This window comes from Thalassophryne amazonica, chromosome 16, assembly GCF_902500255.1.
Source record: "Thalassophryne amazonica chromosome 16, fThaAma1.1, whole genome shotgun sequence".
Taxonomy (NCBI): domain Eukaryota; kingdom Metazoa; phylum Chordata; class Actinopteri; order Batrachoidiformes; family Batrachoididae; genus Thalassophryne; species Thalassophryne amazonica.
This window is the reverse complement of record NC_047118.1, coordinates 74414869-74432752: the sequence shown is the minus strand read 5'-3', so window position 1 is coordinate 74432752 and position 17884 is coordinate 74414869. Positions and strand designations below refer to the sequence as shown.

General features: G+C 43.8%; 1 protein-coding gene across 1 annotated transcript in view; it reads right to left on the bottom strand.

Moving 5' to 3' along the window:
• Positions 1–17560, bottom strand: part of LOC117527347 (serine/threonine-protein kinase TAO2-like) — a 45791-nt gene extending 28231 nt beyond the window's left edge. The window contains 2 exon segments of the mRNA XM_034189654.1: positions 10050–10190; positions 17119–17560. Coding sequence (XP_034045545.1) covers positions 10050–10181 — 132 coding nt within the window. The 5' untranslated portion in view covers positions 10182–10190; positions 17119–17560.
• Positions 17561–17884: the final 324 nt, after the last annotated feature.

Here is a 17884-nt window from a genome sequence, read left to right as displayed (position 1 = left end):
TCTGCACGAATCCCAGTAACAATCCTTTGTGGGGATTTAACCCTTCATGCCCCAGCACTGATAGACACAGGGTCTGAAGGGAATCTGCTGGACAGCAGATGGGTAAAGGAAGTAGGGCTCCCTCTGGTGGCTCTGCCGGCACCATTGCAGGTGCGAGCACTAGATGGCACCCTGCTTCCATTAATCACACATCAGACACAACCAGTGACTTTGGTTGTGTCTGGGAATCACAGGGAGGAGATAGTGTTCCATGTAACACCTTCTACCTCCCGAGTGATTTTGGGCTTTCCATGGATGGTGAAGCACAATCCCCGGATTGATTGGCCGTCTGGGGTTGTGACGCAGTGGAGCGAAACCTGCCACTGGGAGTGCTTAGGATCCTCGGTTCCTCCCGGCACTACGGCTAATGAGGAGGTCAAAGTTCCCCCCAATCTATCGGCGGTGCCAAAGGAGTACCACGATCTTGCTGACGTTTTCAGCAAAGATCTGGCACTCACTCTTCCCCCGCACCGACCGTATGATTGTGCCATCGATTTGGTCCCGGGCGCTGAGTACCCGTCCAGCAGGCTGTACAACCTCTCACGTCCGGAACGCGAATCAATGGAGACCTACATCCGGGACTCCTTAGCTGCCGGGCTGATCCGGAACTCCACCTCCCCGATGGGTGCTGGTTTCTTTTTTGTGGGCAAGAAAGACGGCGGACTCCGTCCATGCATTGATTACAGAGGGCTGAACGAGATCACGGTTCGCAACCGATACCCGTTACCTCTGTTGGATTCAGTGTTCACGCCCCTGCATGGAGCCCAAATTTTCACAAAATTGGATCTTAGAAACGCGTACCACCTGGTTCGGATCCGGAAGGGAGACGAATGGAAGACGGCATTCAACACCCCGTTAGGTCATTTTGAGTACCTGGTCATGCCGTTCGGCCTCACTAACGCCCCCGCGACGTTCCAAGCTTTGGTAAATGACGTCTTGCGGGACTTCCTGCATCGGTTCGTCTTCGTATATCTGGACGATATACTCATCTTTTCCCCGGACCCTGAGACCCATGTCCAGCATGTACGTCAGGTCCTACAGCGGTTGTTGGAGAACCGGCTGTTTGTGAAGGGCGAGAAGTGCGAGTTCCACCGCACTTCTTTGTCCTTCCTGGGGTTCATCATCTCCTCCAACTCCGTCGCCCCTGATCCGGCTAAGGTTGCGGCGGTGAGAGATTGGCCCCAACCAACAAGCCGCAGGAAACTACAGCAGTTCCTAGGCTTTGCAAATTTCTACAGGAGGTTCATTAAAGGTTACAGTCAGGTAGTTAGCCCCCTGACTGCCCTGACCTCCCCTAAGGTCCCCTTCGCCTGGTCGGATCGGTGCGAAGCCGCGTTCCAGGAGCTGAAACGCCGGTTCTCGAATGCACCAGTTCTGGTGCAGCCTGATCCTGATCGCCAGTACATAGTAGAGGTGGATGCCTCTGACTCAGGGATAGGAGCCGTGCTGTCCCAGAGCGTGGAGGCTGATAAAGTCCTCCATCCTTGTGCCTTTTATTCCCGCAGGTTGACCCCAGCTGAACAGAACTATGACGTCGGCAATCGGGAACTTCTTGCGGTGAAGGAGGCTCTTGAAGAGTGGAGACACCTGCTGGAGGGGGCATCGTTGCCCTTCACGGTTTTCACTGACCATCGGAACCTGGAGTACATCCGGACTGCCAAGCGGCTGAACCCCAGGCAAGCCCGCTGGTCTCTGTTCTTCGGGCGCTTTGACTTCCAGATCACGTATCGCCCCGGGACCAAGAACCAAAAACCAGATGCATTGTCCCGGGTACACGAAGAAGAAGCCAAAGCGGGGCTGTCGAACCCCACCGAGACCATCATCCCCGAGTCCACTGTCGTGGCCACCCTCACCTGGGACGTGGAGAAGACCGTCCGGGAGGCCCTGACAAGGAGCCCGGACCTGGGGACTGGCCCCAAGAACAGACTGTACGTCCCACCAGAGGCAAGAGCTGCCGTATTGGACTTCTGTCACGGATCCAAGCTCTCCTGTCATCCCGGAGTGCGTAGGACCGTGGCAGTAGTCCAGCAGCGCTTCTGGTGGGCGTCCCTGGAAACCGACGTCCGGGACTACGTCCAGGCCTGTACCATCTGCGCCAGGGGCAAGGCAGACCATCGGAGGACGACGGGACTCCTCCAGCCCCTGCCGGTGCCTCATCGCCCCTGGTCTCACATCGGCCTGGACTTCATCACGGGCCTCCCGCCGTCCCAGGGCAACACCGTTATTCTCACGATAGTGGACCGGTTCTCCAAGGCGGCCCACTTCGTGGCCCTCCCGAAGCTCCCGACAGCCCAGGAGACGGCAGACCTTCTGGTCCACCACGTCATGCGGCTGCATGGGATACCATCGGACATTGTATCAGATCGTGGTCCCCAGTTCTCTTCGCAGGTGTGGAAGAGTTTCTGTAAGGAGCTGGGGGCCACCGTGAGTCTCTTGTCCGGGTACCACCCCCAGACCAACGGCCAGGCAGAGCGGGCTAACCAGGAGTTGGAACAGGCCCTTCGCTGCGTCACCTCCGCGCACCCGGCGGCCTGGAGTCACCATCTGGCCTGGATCGAGTATGCCCATAACAGCCAAGTCTCGTCTGCTACCGGCCTCTCCCCTTTTGAGGCATGTTTGGGGTTCCAGCCCCCATTGTTCCCGCTGGCGGAGGGAGAGGTCGGTGTGCCCTCGGTCCAGGCCCACCTCAGGAGGTGCCGCCGGGTGTGGCGGACCGCCCGCTCTGCCCTGTTAAAAGCCCGGACGAGGGCCAAGACCCATGCGGACCGCCGACGTTCCCCGGCCCCAACATACCAGCCCGGGCAGGAGGTGTGGCTCTCGACCAAGGACATCCCTTTGTGTGTCGACTCCCCAAAACTAAAGGACAGATTCATCGGACCCTTTCGTATCCTCAAGATCATCAACCCGGCCGCAGTGAAGCTTCAACTCCCGGCTTCACTGCGGATTCACCCTGTCTTTCATGTTTCCCGTCTCAAACCACACCACACCTCGCCCCTCTGTACTCCGGGACCTACGCCGCCTCCTGCCCGGCTCATTGACGGGGAGCCTGCCTGGACAGTCCGCAGGCTCCTGGACGTCCGTCGTAAGGGCCGGGGTTTCCAATATCTGGTGGACTGGGAGGGGTATGGACCTGAAGAACGCTCCTGGGTGAAGAGGAGCTTCATCCTGGACCCGGCCCTCCTGGCCGAATTCTACACAAGACATCCGGACAAGCCTGGTCGGATGCCAGGAGGCGCCCGTTGAGGGGGGGGGTCCTGTTGTGTGGGCCGCTGAAGAGGAGGTACTGCTGGCCCACCACCACCAGAGGGCGCCCTGCTTGGAGTGCGGGCTCCAAGCACGAGAGGGCGCCAGACCCAGAAGAAGTGACAGCTGTCACTCATCCTCTGCACCAGCTGTCACTCGTTATCATCACTACCATAAAAGCCGGACTGCAACTCCACCTCCCCGCCGAGAAATCGACTACCAGTACCAAGGTAATTTCTCTGCTGACTAACACTGTGTGTGTGTAATAACTTGAACCTCTATTGCAGCCGTTTTCCTGGAGTGTTGCCTTATCTGGAGGATTGGCGTTTGGTGTGACAGCGACGGCTTCGCCTCACACCCCATCACAGATAAGTGGTTGACCAGGAGCTGCACGAGTGTGTGTGATTTGGAGGTGGAGGTGCTCCCTCCCAACTGTGTTTGGACTGTAAATTACTGAGTGTGCGGACTCACACTCATACATCATCTTTCTGTTTTCTGCCAGCAGTACCAGGGTCGACAGCCGAAGACAGAGGCCACCTGGGGACTCGGGACTTGGCGGCTCCGGTGTTCTTCAGACCGTTGGTGATGGAGGCCGTGTGGGACGCGGCTTCTCTCTCGTCGGGCGTCTTCTATCTTCGAGCCTGCCCACACGTCACCTGGTGTTTATTGACTGTGAAAATTACGACACATTTCGTTGTGTATTATCACAACATTAAATTGTTACCTTTTGGCTTACTCATTGTCCGTTCATTTGCGCCCCCTGTTGTGGGTCCGTGGTACGACACCTTCCCAACACAACCCGTCCAATGGATGATTTAAGCATGTGCAGGCTGTCATTGTTTCCAATACAGCAGTCTAGCCACACAGCTATCTTGTGTGTGTGTATATATATATATATAAAATCAAATCAATTTTATTTATATAGCGCCAAATCACAACAAACAGTCACCCCAAGGTGCTTTATATTGTAAGGCAAAAGCCATACAATAATTACAGAAAAACCCCAACGGTCAAAACGACCCCCTATGAGCAAGCACTTGGCGACAGTGGGAAAGAAAACTCCCTTTTAACAGGAAGAAACCTCCAGCAGAACCAGGCTCAGGGAGGGGCAGTCTTCTGCTGGGACTGGTTGGGGCTGAGGGAGAGAATCAGGAAAAAGACATGCTGTGGAAGAGAGCAGAGATCAATTACCAATGGTTAAAAGCAGAGTGGTGCATACAGAGCAAAAAGAGGTGAATAAAAAGAAACACTGGGTGCATCATGGGAAACCCCCCAGCAGTGTAAGTCTATAGCAGCATAACTAAGGGATGGTTCAGGGTCACCTGATCCAGCCCTAACTATAAGCTTTTTCAAAAAGGAAAGTTTTAAGATTAATCTTAAAAGTAGAGAGGGTGTCTGTCTCCCTGATCTGAATTGGGAGCTGGTTCCACAGGAGAGGAGCCTGAAAGCTGAAGGCTCTGCCTCCCATTCTACTCTTAAAAACCCTAGGAACTACAAGTAAGCCTGCAGTCTGAGAGCGAAGCACTCTATTGGGGTGATATGGTACTATGAGGTCCCTAAGATAAGATGGGACCTGATTATTCAAAATAAGTATAATAAGTATATTCTTCTTCTTATAAGTAAGAAGAAGAATTTTAAATTCTATTCTGGAATTAACAGGGAGCCAATGAAGAGAAGCCAATATGGGTGAAATATGCTCTCTACTTCTAGTCCCTGTCAGTACTCTAGCTGCAGCATTTTGAATTAAGTGAAGGCATGTGTGTGTGTGTGTGTGTGTGTGTGTGTGTGTGTGTGTGTGTGTGTGTGTGTGTCTCAAGTCGTCTGCAAGTGATTTAGCACCAGGTTCTAACATGAGGGGAGAGGAAGGAGAGGGGCGGCCACATACCCAGCCGTGCCCCAGTCCAGTTACGAGCGGCTCTGCTCACCGGGCCCCGGGGGACCAGGTTCCAGCTATGAGGGGCCAACCAAAAATCCATGGCGCTTAGTCTAGGCAGGATTCTGATTTAGAGGCATTCAGTTATAATCCTACAGACGGTAGCTTCGTACCACTGGCTCCTCAGCCAAGCACATACACCAAATGTCGGAATCTGCAGTTTCTCTCGTACTGAGCAGGATTAGTACTGAAACAACACATCATCAGTAGGGGAAAGCTAACCTGTCTCATGATGTACAAGGTCTGTTAGAAAAGTATCCGACCTTTTTTTTTTTTTTTTTTGCAAAAACCTGATGGATTTGAATCACGTGTGCTTGCATGAGCCAACCTTGAACCTTCGTGCGCATGCATGAAAATTTTCACACCTGTCGACTGCGTCATTTATTGGCAAGCAGCATTTATGTGAGGTCGTGTGTAGTGCTCTTGACGGATTTTCATTGCAAGGAAAATGGCGGAACAACTGGAGCAGCGCTAATGAATCAAATTTTGCCAGAAACTGGATGACAGCCAGGTGGAAACCATTCGGAAGATTCAGATGATCCTATGGGCATCACACAGATTAAGGAGCGGTACAACCGGTATAAAGACAGCCGCACAATGGTAGACAGCAAGCCACGCTCCGGTCGGCCATCAACATGCTGAAATGACCAGATCATTTCCAAAGTGAACACTGTGGTGATGCGGGATCGTCGTGTGACTATTCGAGAAATTGCGGAAGAGGTGGACATCAGCACTTTTTCGGCACATTCCACTGTGACAGAAGATCTGGCCATGAAAAGAGTGGCGGCGAAATTTGTGCCGAAGCTGCTGACGGCGGAGCAAAAGCACCTTCGTGTTGAAGGCTCACAGGACATGCTGGACTCCGAAAAATGATGCCCACCTCTTCCACAATTTCTCGGATAGTCACACGACTGAAAAGCCACCGAAAGCCATCTGAATCTTCCAAATGGTTTCCACCTGGCTGTCGCCCAGTTTCTGGCAAAATTTGATTCAGTAGCGCTGCTCCAGTTGTCCCGCCATTTTCCTTGCAATGAAAATCCGCAGAGAGCACTACACACGCCCTCACACATGCTTCACGTGATTCAAATCCATCAGGTTTTTGTGTATATATATATATATATATATATATATATATATATATATATATATATATATATACACACACACTCGTATATACAAAAACACAAATCCAACCTGGATTAGATGTACTTCTAAAGACTGCACCGCTATCTCTGCCTGCTTGCTCAACTGGCACAGACCACATGAAGCAAAGCGAAAGGAAACACACACTGATTTGGTGGAGAAAAAAAAATGCCTTGATGAAGCCAGATTTTCTTTTATGGTGAGAGTGGACCTTTGTCGGACTTCAGTGGCCTCTGGATAATTTGGGGGTTTTGATGTCCAGGGATGCATTTTAGTGTTTTGATGTCCATTTTCTCACCCTGATCCTACTCAATTTACTTGCACTGCCCAAGGTGGATTGTATTTGTATTTTCTTTTGCACATTTTCTTTGGCTTTAAGCAAAATTGATATCACGATTATGATCACGATATCACTAGTCACGATTACATCGACTATCAAAACAGTCGGCAACTAATTTAATAAGCAACGTCATCATTTATTTTTTCAAGCTTTGTTTTTCTCTCAAAACTGCTGTTGTATCTTCCGCTGCCTTTCTGTCCTTGACGCACATGCGCAGCAGTGGTCATCCGGGTCAGCTGAAGTTATGACCAAACAATATCATGGCTTGCCAGTAACAAAGCTCAAATGTTTGGGAGCATTTTAACCAAACTGAAGAGAAAAATGTAAAATGCAAAATCTGCAAGGTAGAATTTTCCTTCCACTTATCTTAATTGTATTTATTTTCCATTAGCACATACCTTAAACACTTCAAGCTTGAAGCTATTGATGGCTATATAAGAGCAGCTGCATGCAATTTATGTATGATGCGATTAGTCGACTACTTACAAAAACGATCGGTGACTAGTCGATTATCAAAATAATAGTTTGTAGCAGCCCTATTTGAAAACAGTATATTTTATATCTTGTGTCCAGCCTTGATTTTGTGTCAGGACGGTGTCAGCACGAACGCTGCCTTTTGGCAGCCCAATTGACAGAAATCCACTGTAGAGACAGAGAACTTTAACACCTGCTGCTGCTACTACTACTACTAATCTATCTATAAAGCAAGAAACGCCTGTGTGAGTATGTGGCTAGCATATGTCTCTGACTGTCAGATCGGCCTCTGCTTTCGGATATGGCTTGCGCATGGCATGACGATGTGCATCCTTTATTATGAGAATTTTTGGGGAATAATTTTCAAAACCCTTATTTTGAAGCCTTTATTTCCATTACAGGGTTGGCCCGCTCTGGAAATGCATTGCTTCTCCAAATGTGCCCATGAATAAAATCAAGTGCACCCTTTCTATGGTGTTTAGTGCACCAGGTTAATCGTTTAATATTATCTTAGCCTTAGCTGAACAATCAGAGGGTCCCAGGATTTACCCAGAGTGACTGTGAATATGAGTAAATGAAGTAGTTTTATTTATTTTTAATTATTTTGGGGGTTTTTTGTGGCATTTTGTAAGTGCCGAAATGCGCTCCGTTGTCAAAACAAACCCCTGTGAACAAAACAAGCACACCTCTCTTCTTCTACGGCAGATAACGGCAGCTGGCATCCTTATATTTCTGAATCAGTCTGTTATCGCAGTACTAAATCCTATCGATGAGCCCAGTATCTTTCAAGTATTTAAAAAAACAACACTTCCCCCTCCCACTTGACCTTATGTCTAAAGCTGTCTGCAGATCACCCAAACAAATTCATACTTATGACTATATTCAACGATACATACCCTTTACTTCACCTCAAAAAAGAAACTAAACCAGATTGGGCCTTCAAAACACTTAAAAATCATGCTGTTGCATTACTGTTTTTGCTTTTCCCTAATGGACAAGTTTTAACAACTAAAATGCTTAATGATTATTACTCTGTAGTACCTATGTTTTACTCAAATTCTGCTCTAAGTAGAACTGTTGAGCCACATAAAAATATTTTCTTAATTTAGCTTTTCTACATAATTAAAGTGGGACATGAACCAATACTTTTTTCTTTTTCTTTTAAAGCAATGTCTAAGGGAGGCCATATTTGGGATACTAGCTTTAAAAAAGGTCAGTTAGGGAAACCATAAATATGAAAATGTGCAAAGGAAAATATCAATACAACATACATTAAGCAGTATAACTATGCGTAAAGTATTAAAAAGTTGGGTAACGCACCAACATACGCTATATTTCATAAATGCATTTAAAAAATTCATATACAGTAAAACTCGCCTAAACCGTCATCATACAAACCGGATACTCACATTCATCAGACAAAAGCCCCTACGCTTTTGATGGTTTTCCATGTAATAAACACTGTATATACCGGATTTCGTATAATGGATTTTCGCTCACATCAGACAAAACGTCCCCTCCCATCGCAATGCATTTCCATTACCCCTCGCATGTATCGGACAGAGCAGTCTGGACACTCCCAGCCACAACAGAGGTACGAAATGAAGTTCATCATGAGATTTAAGTCACATTTAGAAATCCTAATTAACAGACACACTGCAGTCATTTTTACATAATCTCTTCTTGTGTTTATAATAAATATTTATACTTATTTATGGCCATTTTTTTCCTGGTTGAAATGCAGATGTTAATGAATGAAACCACCAGACGTAAAAAAAATGTTACTTTTCATGCTATTTTATTTGTCTAAAAATAAATGCCCAAGGTTCCTTATAATGTAAATCAAGAAATTATCTCATCTCAAACAACAACAACAGATAAGCTATGGTTTTAATTTACAAATGAACATCAAAGATTTCTAAAAAAACCTTTTTTTTTTACTTAAATCTATTTTAATTACAAGTTTTCTAATGTAAGAAATATTTTTAATTTCAAAATGTACAGTAATCAGAATTTAATGTTGAAGGAGAAGCAAAAACACATTTGTAAGGATTTTTTTTTTTTTTTTTTTTTTTACAAAATAGCTGTGTATAAATGAGCAGTTCTGATGTTCCTCTGACACATTTTTACACTCTTCCCCGTTTTGGCCTGATGCTTTGTTTCTTTTGGCTTTAAAGTAAGGCTGAAACAAAGATAACACATCTTGGGCTTTACTTCACAAAATTTGGCCCTCAAAATGCAGGAAATAGTATTTTGGAGGATTATAAATTTAAAATTTTTCCAGGGAGTGGGGTGAGATACCACCAGACCCTCCTAAAGTACTTGTGCATGCAGCACTCGCCACACCAAGTTCTTCCCTATGCTATGAAAAAAATCCTGGTGAGAACCCTGAGATGGATTACAAACCCCAGTCTGAACAGAGCCCAAGCGATACACCACAAACCCATATTGTAATCAGGTCAGAATAGCAGTTGCACCCTTAAACATTCATTCATTCAATCGTTTTCTGAGGCTTATCTTGGTCTGGGTCGTGGTGGCAGTAAACCGAGTAGCTCATCACACACTTTCCTTCACCCTGACTCCGAGTGTAAACCCAAATACCCCATGGAAGAATCTCATTTCAGCAGCTTGTATCCGTGACCTAAACATCTGCCTGCTTTTAAATATAGGATTAATAGCATGGACGTTACACATGAACTATGTATGGAAAACACTCTGAGCACCTCATAACACAGAAATACAGTCCTTCTTCCATAGTTGTGTAGCTGATGTGGTAACATGTGACACCAGTCCAGGAAAGCAACAGACACTTGCACCATGACAATAAAACCATATTTAATGTTTTGGATAAAGCTGAGGAGCATGACATCTACTCACAAAGTAAACCGCTCCAAAGCTCCCATGACCGATTTCACGGAGGTCAGCAAACAGCTTCTCTGGATCGTCTTTGCAGAAAAGATCTGCCACCTCTGGGTCTTTCAGATTGCCTGCCCGTGCACTTGAGGGCATGGCCAGGGCCTAAAAAACAAAAGAAAACACTGAGGTTAAAAAGGTCAAGACCAGCCTATACCATTAACACTTCTGTAGTGATATGATGAACATTTTATGTTGGCCTAGTATTCAACTCTGAAATAAATCATGCAAGTACCTGCGAGAGGCTCTTATGATCACCTGTGATACAAATAAGAGTTGATCAAGCAGCAGTGTACCAAGCCATTAACGTTATTTGAAGTTCAACTGTTTGTTTGAATACTGCTGTAAAGTTCTCGCACTTACAGGCTAGTGAGGGTTGTGGTGTTTGCAGACTGGGCTGAACGTGGACCAGGAGCATCTGACTGTCTCAGAAACAGCCTGATCATGTCAACTTTGTATTGTTTTATTTTGTTCAGGAATACCTAGGATAATTATTTCTCAAGATGTTCCTGTCAGGGTTAAATTTTCTTTCCTTACAGTTCACTGCAGTCAATTAAACCTCAGGTGTGTTAACCTACTGACAACTACTTTGGGCCAAGATTAAAAACATCAATTGCACCCAGAACACAGAAGCCTTTATTGAGAAGATGGTCAATGTCTGGTTCCAAACAAACTATGGTACACTTATCCCATTCCTGACAGAGTGCACCAGCCGCAGCCTTCCCGCACTTCAAAAAAAAAATTCAGAGTATAACCAAAATTTCAAGGTGAGGACTGTCATGCAGTCATGGGTATTTGTGGGGAAGCTTAAAAAATAAAACACTAACTCTGAGAACAAGCTCAAAAAAGAAAAAAATAGGTCACGTTATAAAATGACATGCATTTTCCACTGTGTTTAACACAGCAGATGGCTTTCTGCCTAAGTGGAGCTGAAAACAGACTGTTCACATCCTCCTCTGTATCATCGCTTCATGTTTCTATTTTTATTAGATACAGTGAACCCAAATAAGTAACCCCCCCCCAAAAAAGATGTTCTAATTTGACAAACCCATATATCTATCTAGATCAGACAAAACTGAAATGTTCATAAAAACAATAACTTCTAAACATTTAGTTCAGTAATGATTAATCAAGTAAAGGTAACTGACAAATTTATAAGCACAAAAAAAAAAAAAAAAAAAAAAAAAAAAAAAAAACTACAGACAAATTTCAGAAAATTTACACCTCCAGTACAGAAACTGGAACAGATACAGAAAACACACACACACACACACACACACACACACACACACACACACACACACACACACACACACACACACACACACACACACACACACACACACACACACACACACACACACACACACACACACACACACACACACACACACACACACACAAAACAAGACCTTGTGAAGTTTTACCTAAATATAATTACACACCCACAGATGACAGCTGGAAAAAAGCAGACAGCAATGTTCTTCATCACATCAAAGACTGGTACAAAGAAATCTGTGAAAATCTAAAGAGGAGCTGCCACACAAAGCATTTAATTCAGCCAACTGAACGTAATCTGACAAACACAAAAACACTTTTAAATAGCTTTAATGTTCAAGGTGGAGAGTCAGCTGCAGCCACAGAACCGGGTCTGATTCACCGAGCACATCCACACACTGCCTCGGGCCTCTGCACGGTCCCTTCTGAAGATCCGCCGTGTGAAAGACAATTTCCCTCCACCCCCACCCAGCAGCATTTCTTCAAAAATGCAGTGAACCAATTTCCAATTATATTTCACGTGGCACTCAGTGGCCTCATAACGTTCAATCTCAGACAAGAAAGCAGACATCAGTAGCGAATGTCTGCAGTCAAAAGAAAAACAACATAAAAAAAAATGCAGGCATTTTAAACAGCCACTGCTTCCCATTTTGCACAAGAGGTTAGGATTTTACCTGTGATGTCACCAAACACTTTATAGAACTTGAAGAGAAAACAAAAGCAAATATAATTTGGTCATGATGTGGCTCTTGACTGGAATATCGCTTATGTCTATACAAGAGGGCAAATGACGTGGTCTGAATCCAGATGCAAATCCAGACCGCTGGAGTCACATCAAGTACCTTTATATGTTGTAATTTTATATGTAGTATATAACAAGCCGAGTTACCCGTTCTACGCACGGGTAATAGAGAAGAATTTTAGCCATGTCATTGTATATTTCGTGTCACTTTAGTTAAGGTGTAGTAAGTTGCAATGCATTGTGTGTATGCTGTCATTATTCATTTTTCATAACGCAATTTGTGATATTCATGAGACTCAAGCGAATGATTATTAAAAAAAGGTGACATGTCCTATCACTGCAATGCTCTGGCATGCCGTACACAGCAGGTACATTTTAATTGGAGAAAAAAAAAAAACTGGGGCCCTTAGGTAGAACTCATATGTGCACACAAGGTCAGCCTTATACATTAGATATATATAAATAGATACAAGCTACAAGAACAAACTGAAGACAGACACAAAAAGCATGGTGGGGGAGCGGGTTTGTTTAAAACCAAGGAAATTACAGGAGTCTGCAGCAAACTGTGCACTTTGACCATCACTGATTTCACTCAATGTAGCACAACCCCTATTAACCTTATGCTCCACCTTGTGCCGAATAGTCTAAATATGCAGGCTTATTATGTGCTTCTTGGGTTAAGAAGAAACCACAGAATTGCACAGCTTGTACTCATCACACTCCTACTTTGTGAGATAACCTGGCAGATATTAGATACTGCTGTTTTTTTTTTTGTTGTTGTTGTTTTTTAAACAGAGGAACAGTGAGATTTTTCAATCTGGGCTCAATGTTTTTTTGACTGAAATTTTTCACTTTGGACAAAAACAATGACAATCAGTCCAGTAATGAATTAGAATGCCAACACAGTCACAGGCTGAACATGTAATGTTTGGCAATCTAAGAAGCAGCCTTGTTAACTTTATCCAGAAGCAGTGTTGTCAACTTCTCTGGGGTCTGAGTTGGACCAACACACAGTGGAAATGTGTAACGTGATCAGATGAATCAATATTCCAGGTATTTTTTGGGAGGAAATGGACACCGTATGTTCCAGAGCAAAGATGGAAATGACCATCCAGACTGTTATCAGCAACAAGTCCAAAAACCAGGGCCCGTCATGGTACAGGGTTGTGCCAGTACCCATGTCAAAGGTATTCCACTTCTCTGGTAGCAGCATTAATGCAAAAAAGCACACTGGGATTTTTGAGCAACAACACTCTGGCTTGAAAACAAAATCTTAACCAGGGACAGTCATCCATTATCCATTTTTCAACAAGACAAGAAATCCACATTCTGCACACATTACCAAGGCATGGCTATGAAAGGAGACAGGTACTGAACTATCCTGCCTGCAGTCCTGACCTTTCTCCAGTAGAGAATGTGTGGAGAATTTTGAAATGAAAAATGCAATGACCCCATACTGCTGCACAAATTACGATGTGTTCACACGAAGAATGGGACAAAGGAACACCAGAAACGTTTACTCGCTTGGTATCCTTAATGCCAAAAAGTCTTAAGTGTTGTGAGAAGTGATGGCAACATTACAAAGTAGTAAGTGTGTTAATCCCAACTTTCTTTTATGGAAAGTGTTGGATGACTGAAATACAAGAATGGATGTATATTAATAAATGAAATGAAGTTGACCAGAAAAAAAAAAAATAATAAATATATTGAGGTTAAAGTCTGCAAAAAATATATCTAAGTAAATGTAAGAATCACTTGCAGAATTTGTTTTTATTTATTTTATGCATTTTCCATATTGTCCTAATGTTTTTGGATTTGAGTACATAACTTGACCCACAGGCTTCCACTATGTTCCTTCTTAGATCATGATGGTGTTCATGTTCTAATTCAATAGTGAACTAATTATAACAGATAACTCCTCCTTTATATGACAGTGTATTATATTGTAAATTATCAATGTGTTTTAATGCTTGTTAAATGCTCTGTGTTTTATATTTTATGTCTGGGGATTACAGATGGAAATTAGCATTATGCTAAATCTGGAATATTTACATTAAATTGTGTGCCATATATGGAAAAAAAAATAAATATATATATAAATATAATTGTACATTCATTAATATGCACTGTCCCTGTCAAATAAACCAATAATGAAATTAAATAAATAATGTTGTCCCAAGTGCAAATCTGAACCCTAAAACATTACAGTTGTGGTTGGATGTTTACATACATTCAACATGGGCATGAATATCATGGTCATTTTGGGTTTTTGATGATGTTCTTGAACTACTGTTTTGTATCACTTTGGTGTGTGCCCGTAAGAAGCAGATCAACAACATTCTGAACCAGCACAAGGCAAGTGAAGGATTACCACCTAACTTCTGTGTACAGTGAGAAACAATAACCACGCCAAGAGGAAACAATAAGCATGATTCACTTCTTCATAGTTATTAAAAGAACTCCAGACTTTACTTTGGATAAAAAACTCTCTCTCTCACTCACACACTCACACACACACACACACACACACACACACACACACACACACACACACACACACACACACACACACACACACACACACACACACACACACACACACACACACAAAGAAGAAGCTGTGACTGTCCTTGGACCCAAATATCACAATGTCAGTTTTGCTTCCATTAAGATCAAGACAACTCAATGACAGACAAGTTTTGATGAGCAAAGTTCTCATGTTTTGGCTTCAGTGACAAATTTGCAGATGATAATGAAATGGCATCTATCCAAATACTTCAGAACATATTTTGTGGGGAATCTGCTTCAGGTCACTTCACACCACCAGCTAATGTGACCTGAAGCAGATTCCCCACAAAATATGTTCTGACAGAAATTCAGGTTAAATCTGGTTGCTGTATTTTAACCAAATTTTCTTCTTTATCTGCATGACAAATCTAACCATTTCCAAGCAGTGCTTAAGAAACCAAACTGGATTTCTCATATTGATTTGTGCCACTTTCACATGGCCCTGAATCAGCTTCAGATCTGTCTTTGAACTGATCTCTGGTAGTGAGAACAGCAAAGATTACACACCAACCTGAACCACCAGCAGAAGAATTAAAACTGATTCAGGTCACTTCATCAGTGATACGAGTGTGGCCATAAAATTTATATTTAAATAGACCAAAGATCCACACAGCCTGAAAGGTCCCATGCAAAAATCTTTACTGACACCAAGTGTGACATTTTGGGCTCAGCCCTTCTTCAAATATATTGTTGGTGCTAAGACACACTTGTATATGTACTGAGACTGATTACAGTCACGTGACATACATACCACTAAAAGAGAATAAAAAAAAAAATCAAGGCCATCTTATCTCAAACAAACACAAAATACAAACCGCTATAAACCGTCATACAGTATTGTAATGTTATATAAATGTTAACCATGGTCTAGTGGTTAAGGCGTTGGGCTTAATACCAGAAGATCCTCGATTCAAATCCTAGCCTGACTGGAAAATCACTAAGAGCCCTTGGGCAAGATCTTTAATTCCCTATTGCTCCCAGTGTGTAGTGAGCGCCTTGTATGGCAGCACCCTCGCATCGGGGTTAATGTGAGGCATCATCTGTAAAGCGCTTTGAGCGTCTGATGCAGATGGAAAAGCGCTATATAAATGCAGCCCATTTACATTTTATTTACCATAAGAAAGGTCTCAAATCAAAATCTTCATTTAAACCTTTAGGGGAATGTATTAAGTGTATAGATCCAAAAGACTTCTCTTTTGAGAAGCAACTGATTGACGTCACCACCTCGATAGTTAAGTTGAACATGAATAATAAAATTTATATTTAACTGCTGTAAAAGTTACATTAAAGGGCTACAACTAAAAATTATTCCCAAGAGATTGATAGGGTTGCTTTCACACATCCACAAATTTTGTTCCCGCTTCGGCCAGGTACAAACAACAAGCGCAAAGAGCAATGTTGCGATGTTCATCTTATACCAACATTATAATGAACCCCCACAATAAGCCGGGATCAGATATGGCCAGAAACTTGATATTTGTAATATCAACAAGAGCTTATCGGAGATTTCTGAGGTCTACCACTCAGAAATGTACCCAGAATGTACCAGCCATCAACCTGCACAATATGGCCATTATTGCTATTCTATTACATGTCTGTGTCGCCACTTCTGACACACACACACACACACACACACACACACACACACACACACACACACACACACACACACACACACACACACACACACACAGTTTATACCTTGAAATGGCAACACCCTGTGTTACCAAGCAAGGCATGAGTGACTGCAGTGGAGACAGGTCTATTATATCTATAAAATTTCAAGACTTAAAAAAAAAAAAAAAAATCACCATAGCCCCAAACAACAAAATCTATTATTTATAACAGAACATTGAAGAAAATGTAAGAGCAGAGCTTTAAGTTACACATTAAGATTTCCCAGTTAGCCTCTGCTAATAACTACATTGTTTTCTCATGACAAGACAACCAGAATGACAGCTGCAGGATGCTTCTGAAACAAAGACATTCTTTGTGGCCATCTCTCTGCTCCTCAAGGTCAGCCTGAGAGATATAACTGTTGACTTTTAGTTGTTGGTTTTTCTCTCTCTTACACCGAGAAGTCTTTATGTTCAGTGTTCTCTGTAATGACCCAGATTCATCTGAAATAAAACTACGATCACGTCTCCAACTTTCTTAATTTTCACCAAGAGGGGTGACCCCCTTTTTTTTGCCTCCACATAAAACACCGGATCCTCACATTTGAAACGCTGGAACCAAAGTTTGGCTTTTAATGAAACTAGCGGATGGCTACGCTTCTGTCGATGAAGTCATGGTTTAGGTAATTGTTTATTTTGTATAGTGTAGACTACAAATTCACGACCACTGACTGCGGCCAAGCCAAACTTTTGAAACGTACAGAATGGTCAAGTAGGTTAGCCAACTAACAGGCTAGTTAGCTTGGCTAAATGCTAGCTGGCTTCTTACCGTGGTTAACGAAAAACAGCCGTTAGCAGCAGATGAGCTAGCGAGCCTCGGGTTTCCTCAGCGCGATGTCCGGTCCATTTCACCGATATCCCTACCGACGTCAGAGCGGCACAAAAAAAAGAACGGTTTCTAGACAAAACTTGGAACTTCAGCGGCCTCGAACAGAAATGACCAGCCGGCCAAGGTGCCTCTTCCCGGGTGACTAGCCGGAGCTAACTTGCTAGTTTAGCTTTGTGTACTATCAAGCTAACGTCACCGTTAGCTCTTTTGCGGGGTGTGGCTGACGTTTCTCCACTCTGTACCGCTCCCGACCATATTGTCCATTCACACGGTACCTTTTTTTTATAAAACTGAAACAGAGAAACTTTCATTTAAAATAAAAACCTCATGATGGAACTCAGCTGGACTCTCAGACCGTTTTTTTGTTCTAGCTAAATACAAGATGGCACAGGCTAGCGGGGCGGGGCACGGCGCGACCGGAACATAGTCCGTTATACCGGATGTTCCGAAAAAATAAAATAAACGTAGCTTACTAAAACCATATGATGAAAACAATATGTTGACATTCTATATTATAACAACCAAGTGGCCTCTGTGTGTGTGTGTGTGTGTGGTTTTGCTCATGCAAAAAATGGTGTCGCTGACCGAACGGTGCCCCCTAAAATTTGGTCCGCCCTGCCTTCACTGCTCATGCGTCATTAGCCGCGGTTCACAGGTTATCACCACATTTTTGCTTATAATTGCACTCCAGTCATCATCTATCTTA